This window comes from Lutjanus erythropterus, chromosome 13, assembly GCF_056507025.1.
Source record: "Lutjanus erythropterus isolate fLutEry1 chromosome 13, fLutEry1.hap2, whole genome shotgun sequence".
NCBI classification, from domain to species: Eukaryota; Metazoa; Chordata; class Actinopteri; order Lutjaniformes; family Lutjanidae; genus Lutjanus; species Lutjanus erythropterus.
The window spans coordinates 27,572,561-27,580,119 of NC_139329.1; the positions used below are offsets into that span (position 1 = coordinate 27,572,561).

The following is a 7,559-nucleotide window of genomic DNA, read 5'->3' on the forward strand; positions in this document are numbered from 1 at the left end:
TATAAACATAACTTGTGTGTTCTGGCACAAGAAACCTCTTGTATTGTAAGATAATACACTAGACTACAATGATTAATCAATTATCAATGGATTAAATTAATTGCCAACTATTTTGATATCAGATTATCAGTCTTTTGATTTTTTAGAAATTGGTTTCTTTACTCCTCTGTGACAGTAAACTGAATATCTTTGGGTTGTTGATAAAGCAAGACTTTTGAGAAAATCACCTTGGGCTTTGGGACCATTTTCTGACATTTTATAGACTGCATAACTAATGAGTTCAGAAAATAATCAACAGATTAATCAATGATGAACATAATCCTTGGTTGCAGCCCTATAACACATTTCTATTCAAACAGACAATGCCTACCCGAACTTCTACGGGATGCTCTCTGTCTCGAAGAGGATGGGAGAAGAACTCGTTCCACCGTGGATTCAGGCTTTTATAAACCACCTTGCTTTTATAGAACTGTTTTCCTTCAAGCTTGAACTTCACATAAGGATCACTGGTACCTAAAATTGAATAAAAGAGCAAATCAGCAAGATAATGTAATTACTGTAAGTGTTAAGTTACAACCACAGTGTATACACAGTGATTTTAAAACTGTCTATGGCGTCATTTATTATTTAATGCAAACTATGTTTACTTCACGTGGAACATATTGTCACTTTAAAAATGTACACTGTGTATGAAAACACACACACGTACACACCCTTCCCCCATGCTGGTTGTGTGAGAGACTGAGATATGTGAGGAGGAGGTGCACCCCACACATGGCAAAAACAGAGGGATGTAGCTGTTTAATTGTGAAAGAGTAGAAACACTCGCCAGCATGAGGCAACCAGAAACCAAAATCTCGAAGCAACCAGTGTTAATCTCCCAAGCCTGTTAAGAAAGTCTGTCTGCGAGTGGGGTGGGGGTATGGGACTTCTTTGTTTCTGCAATTGCATGCAGATTGGCCAAAAAATGAAAGCCAGTCCCATGCCTTCATTTGTATAGGGGAATAAAGGGGTGCTTGAGAGAGCCTGCAGGGAGGCTTGAATCACATGACAAAGGCCCTGTGGGGATGGGCTGTCAGGCCTGTCAGCTCCCCACTCCAAATGAACATCTCGCAAAGGCAGGCAGGACCCACAGCAGCTCCACCCTGCCAGCCTGTGACAGGGAAACCTCCAGGCAACTTGACAGGAGGAGAATGTGGCAGCTAGCAAGGAGAAAAGCTCTGGCATGACTGAGAACGGTGACGATGGAAATTAATGGGAAAAAAGGGGAGAACAAAAACTAAGGAGTGGGGGCTGGTGGCGTGGGTCCTTTCAGAATATGTAATGACAATGTATGCCATTGGTGAGCCTTTGGCACGGTGTTTATTGTTGGGCAAACAGTGGAGAGACAGGGGGCGTGTGGGGATTGCATCATCACGGTGCCATCTTGTCAGGGAAAGTAAGGTCTCAACTAGCAGGGAGCAGGGCACTGGGCTTGGAGGGTCTTCTGCCACCAGGCAGGAAAAAAAATGGTTGAGCATCATTACAAGAAGAAAGTCCTTTCACTAGTTCAGTACAGCTACAGGAGCTACAGCTAAGTATAATATCGCTTAAAATTACAGCATAGCCTCAGGGTTAAAATTTTTAACTTGATAAGATAAGATTGACATTGATTTGAAATGCTGTCATATCCCAATGTTGTTGTTGTTTTTTATGAAGTGCACTTATCACTCTAAACTGACCACTTTTGTTTTATTCTTATTTCTACTTTCAGTAAAAGCAATTATATAAGTCAAAAACATTGCCAGGAAATAGCCACACTTAATGAGACCACACATGAATTTTCTCACATGTTGTAGTTCCATTTATGGCCACCTGATGTCACTGCTTTCCCAAAGCAAACTCTACTGAGCCTGGGCCTCAGGGATGGGGCCACGTGAGTGAAAATTTGTCTTTCACACTTGAGTCTCTCTACCTGTTTCTGTGTCACAGGTCAAAATCATTGTCAACAGGAAGTTAATTCTCAAAAGTTCACTCATTTGTGAAAATCAGCTCCTTTAAATGCGTTAAAAGCTAAACCATCTTTCAAAGTTCAGGCTCAAATTAATACTTGGACTTGAGAATTAACCAAATCACAGATCCAAATGTACTTAGATGATTACATTAATAAATTATCTTACAAATTTTTCAGGTTTTCTTATGTTATCTTACAACATTTATAATTATCATATGACTCTGACACTCCACTCTTCTATAGAAAATCAAGACTCATTTTCAACATAAAAATTAAAGGTATTAGTAAAATGATTTAAGAGGAAAATGGTTGGGATATCTGTTATTTAATTAAAATAATAATTTGTGGGCCATGTGATTACAACTTCTCCTCTTTCAAATCTATCAGCTACAGTAATCTTTGCTTTTACTTTTGCTTTTTAGCAACAGCTATGGAGGAATTATGAACACTGTCATTTAAAAACAGCAAACTTCACCTGGCATGCTTATCTTAAAACTTTGAAAACATGTGTAGAAATCAATCAGTTCTCAAAAGTTCACCTGTTAAATATAAACTGTCTCTCAAAGTCCAAACTCAGTTGTTGCAATACCAGTGGCTTCATGTACAGATCATGTAGTCCTCCATTAGAACTGATTGCTTTATCCCAGTCTGTCTGTTGTCATACTGGTCTGACTGCATACTTCTCCAGTGTTTTTTTGTCTTCTCTGTTCATACACAACTTGACAAGAAACGTCATCCTCACAAGTAAACAGCAGCATTAACTGAACACAGCCTATTCTACATACCTATTCTATATCTAGCCTTTGCACACAACGATACATTTCCCCTTCCCAACTTTGCGTTGTCTGATTGGCTCATAAACACAGCAAGATTAACAAGATGTACACGCATTTTATGTACATGCAGTGTTTCATCAAGGGCTCACCCTTTAGCTGTAGCCAAATGCTAACACACAAAGAGCTGCATTCTTTTATGATGTACAAGAAATCTGATATAGCATCTCTTGATCTGTACTGATCCATCCGAGGGTGTTTCAGAAAGTCCCACAGTTAAGAGAGCCGTTTGATGTTAGCTTATAAAGAGTTAGTAATTATCCTCTCAACATCTGAGTGAAACAGTTTCTTAGTCTTACAGGCTGTGAAGGGCCAGGATTTATAGATCACCTGCAGGTTGTTGACCTACCAGATCGCTTGTCTTTGATGGCCAAGTTCCTTCCCTGCTTTAGGTTGATGTTCAGCAGGTACCTCTGGACTGCGGCAGGTACTTGGAGCTCAGGCCCAGTGGTCACAAGTGGCTGTGGAGAACCATTCACAAATTTATAGGCTGTCTCATACCACATGCTTGATTTACTTCAATGAACACAGCAGTCCAGTGATACTCACTCCAGAGTTCTCCAGAGGATCCATCACGCTTTCATCAAAGAAATCACACGGTTCACTGGACATCTACATAGAAGGTTGTAATGACATTTCATGAGATGCCAAAATGCAAACACATACACAAGGTTGCACCTATAAACATTAATTTAATGTAAGATTAGTTCTAATCAATTAGCAAAACTAGGTTTAAAATGAGTAAATCCAAATTTAAAATAAAGCTGAGTTCTGTTGCACAGTTCAAAAGCAATCTCTTGCTTACTCAAATAAAAATAAATAAGAATACATTTGAGTGCTGTTGGGACAAAGTAAGAATAAAAGGGGGGGTTCAATTTCATCTTTGTAAATTTTAGGCAAGTATAAAGGTTTAGTGCAACATAATTTAAAGTGAAACTATGATTTGATTGGAGTTAAAAAGTAATCCTTTTTGGTGTAACCCAGCCAGATGTCTGGGTGTGTGCTCCACATGATATTTATGACTTTAATTTTAAAAGGGTGTTTATCCCTTTCAAGACATACTCTTAACTATTCTTCATGACTATAGTTGATGTCATTTAGGGACACAACCAATATGTCTACATTATGTAAATACAGCTAACAGACAACAAAGTGAGATGTTATCTGTCTCCTTCTGTACTTTTTGTCAAGCTCTCCAAGGTACATTGTGTCTCTTACTAGTAACACAGGTTTTTCAACTGGTGTCCCTATCTAGGAGACATCTAGACAAAAAAGAACACAATAGTCTAAGTTTCAGCTATACCCAGGGGCTGCATAAAGTCAAATCCCAGATTGTCACTTTACATTTAACACCAACTATCTGAGGATGCTTTTGATAGGAGACTGAATAGTTATTGTCACAGTGGGTATGTATAGAATATACACAATGACTACATATGTGCAAGTGATAAAATGTCATAAAACTACGATCCTAATCTCAGGCTTACAAAAGGAATGTCGATTTCATGCTCCTCACCATATTAGAGAGGCTGTGGAAAACTCAGCATAACAGCTGAGGTGTGTGAAAAACCAAACCACACCATTTGAAAGTGAAATGAAAGGATGCAAATAAGACTGATGTGAGAATATATTAGATGTTATTGACTTAGTTATTGTGCTGTTCATATTTTATCAGGCAAAAGTGGGAACAAGTTGTTGTTTTTCAGTCACAAGTAAGTATCAAGTCTGTATTCAAGTCAAGACTGAGACGTCCCAAGTTCTTAACTTTGATTAACTGATTACTGATATGAAACAGTCATTGATAAAACTAATCGATTAATGGACTAATGTTGCAAGCCTATGACATATTTTTTAATCTTTTGGCTCAGGGGAAGGTATCATGTTTTTCCAAGTCAAAAGGCTAAAAAGTCCAAGTGATGTCACAAGACGTGTTTTTCTTTTTTTGTCAAGTCTAAAGTCGTCAAATTTGTGATTCAAGTCACATGACTTGAGTTTACACCTCTGTTAACATGTTTTTATTTATACTACCTTTGTGACTGTATTACACAACATCTTCTTCTGGTACCACTTTCATCTAAGTGTCTAACAGAATAAAAGTTAGCGTGTAAGAACTGGATTAGTTTGGATTTCCATCTGTTTGATTTATCACTGTGGCGGGAAATCACTACATTGACATCCTAATACAAATTCAAATTTTATATTTTCTTTTTTTTTTTTTCATATGATGACTGTTTTTGTAGTTAAATAAACCTGCAATGAAACCTACCTCTACTGTGTCTTCCAGGACCTCCTCAGACTGAACATCTTGCAGAAGGCTCTCATCTATGGAGCATTCTCTCATAAAAATGGGAGAGTAGTGCTCCCGTTCTAGTTCCTCCGAGTCTGTTGTCCAGGGCAGGTTGACTCGCTCCTCACTGGGAGTACCACAGGCAGAGTCCAGAGAGGTGCCATCTGCACTCTCCAAAGGAGTACCTGGAGTGTCTAATAACAGAGACAGTCTATCTACAGGAGCTTTCTTGATTGCTGGCGGAGTCCCTTTGTCAGATGATGTCCCTCTTGGCTCAAATGATATAGTCTTCTTTTCTGTGTAAGGATTTGGTTGTTCTCCAAGTGAGCTTGCTCTGGCCAGCACTGCGGAAACTGTACCTGGAAACACTCTGTCTTCACCGTAGAGTCTCTCTCTCTCTGCAACGTCTGGCCTTGGTGAAACTGCATTGGTAAAAACAGATCTTGGTGCGGGAATAGGGTCAAAAGTAAATTTCGGTATATTGCCCTTGCCTTTTTTATTCACTTGTGCATACAAGCCTTCTCGAGTCATGTTCGCCTTGTACTCTGAACCTGAATTCATAAGATCTTCAATTTCCTCAGAAGTCATCAGTGGCTCCACTGGTGCACTCATTCTGTTCAAAGCAGCAGCTGTGTGATCTACAGGAACTCTGAGTCCTGTTTCTGAGACTGAATCGCTTTGTTTGTCTGTGAAAAGCGGCCCATCAGTGGTGCAGCCACTTGCAATAGAATCAGTATCACTCATGCCGGGAGAAATGCCAAAGAAGATCGCGTCAGAGGCAGCGGACACCAAGGCGCTCTCTGTGGAAAGTCCTTCACCTGGCACAAACCTTAGGTCTGGTACAGAAATACTGCGCCGATGAGCCAGCCTCCTTGCCTGCTTGTCAAGTGGCTTCTTACGTGGCTTCTTCAGGTTGGGCATCTTGGTTTTCAGACGCAAGTTCTCCAAGAAAGTCTTTTTCTTGGCATCCATCTTGACTGATACCTTTCGGATGAAAAAAGAAAGTTATATCAAGATGCTTAAAGCAATACACGCAACAGAAATCGCTAGTATGAGGACTAATGTCCTCACACGTGAATAAAATTTTGCTCACTGTATCCAAAACAGTCTCAGCAATTCCAAATCTGGACTCGACTATGCAGAAATATTCAAATACACAAGTTTTAGAACAGGAAAAAATAACATTTACACAGCATATTGTGACCAAAATTATTACAGCAATTATATTATCACAGTATTGTTAAAAGTTGCTGACAATGTTCAAAAAGTACTGATACACACACTGATGTTGAATAACCAACTTTTATATTGAAAACCTCTCAAAAATTTGAAATAGCATGATGTCTTTTGCAATGTCAGTGTTTTAACTGATGCAAAACAGAACCATGTTGCTGCTGCTCCTGCACTTACAGTTTTTCAATGCACTGTAAGCAAACGTGGCTATCATGATAATTATAATTTGAAATGTTAATACTAATCATCAATTTTTATTGCAGTTTATTGTGACACAGCTACATGGGATTACCATAAATTGCACATTTACACAAAATGGCCATGCCCGTTTCCCTAACTTTGGAATGGTATTTTAACCCCCTCCAATGGCATGACATGGTTCATACCAATAAATGCCTTAGGCCATCTAGTTTCATATGATATCAGTATCTTCACTCTAGCTTTAAAACTGATCCCGCTACAGCCAATGAAAGACACACAGACACACTATTGAGACTCTACTACTGTATGTGATGTTTTTACAGGACGAGACAATGTACAGTTGGTAAAGATGTAGTCACAAAGTGGCAGATTAAGCACTTTAAGAGATTTGTTAACTAGGGTTTTGTCCTTCAATTGTCAGAAAATATTCACTTTACTGTTATAGATGAGCAAAGATTACAGGAAAAATCATATTTGATAAGCTGAAATCAGAGAATTTGGACATTTGGACACTCAAAATAATTAATGGAAGAATGGATGAAAATAGTTGGAGAGGAATTTAAGGGCTAACAAACTAATCATTTATTCAAGTAATAGTTGTAGTTCTATTGTCAACATACACAGAAACTAGCACAGGTGTCTGTATTGTTGATCTGACATCTGAATTAGTGTCACACTTTTTCAAATTTTGTGTTCTGACCTTCTGTAATAAAACACAGACAATGTGTACCAACATGTGAATCATCTAAACCAAACGTAGGTGGCAGACTCCATTATCATAGAACAATCTTACCATTAGTGCTAAGGTCTAATGTCTGAATAGTTTACTTTACCTCGATTATTTTACATCACATTACCTCTAATACGATTTAGACAAAGAAAACATCACACTATACCTGCTCAATCAACCTCTGCTGAACAGCTTGACAAATCCACACTGAGTCAGTCTCCACCGAGAGCAACAGTAAATTTCCAGAAAGGCAGCTCAACCATCCTAACTATGATGAAAAAG

The 7,559-nt window shown here is 38.7% G+C and overlaps 1 protein-coding gene across 1 annotated transcript in view; it reads right to left on the reverse strand.

The window, feature by feature from the left end:
- The window catches only part of mctp2a (multiple C2 domains, transmembrane 2a), a 39,459-nt gene extending 31,900 nt beyond the window's left edge, over positions 1-7,559 (reverse strand). The window contains 5 exon segments of the mRNA XM_084733747.1: positions 371-513; positions 3,176-3,287; positions 3,376-3,438; positions 5,093-6,097; positions 7,444-7,559. Of these exon segments, the coding sequence (XP_084589873.1) occupies positions 371-513; positions 3,176-3,287; positions 3,376-3,438; positions 5,093-6,085 (1,311 nt within the window). The 5' untranslated portion in view covers positions 6,086-6,097; positions 7,444-7,559.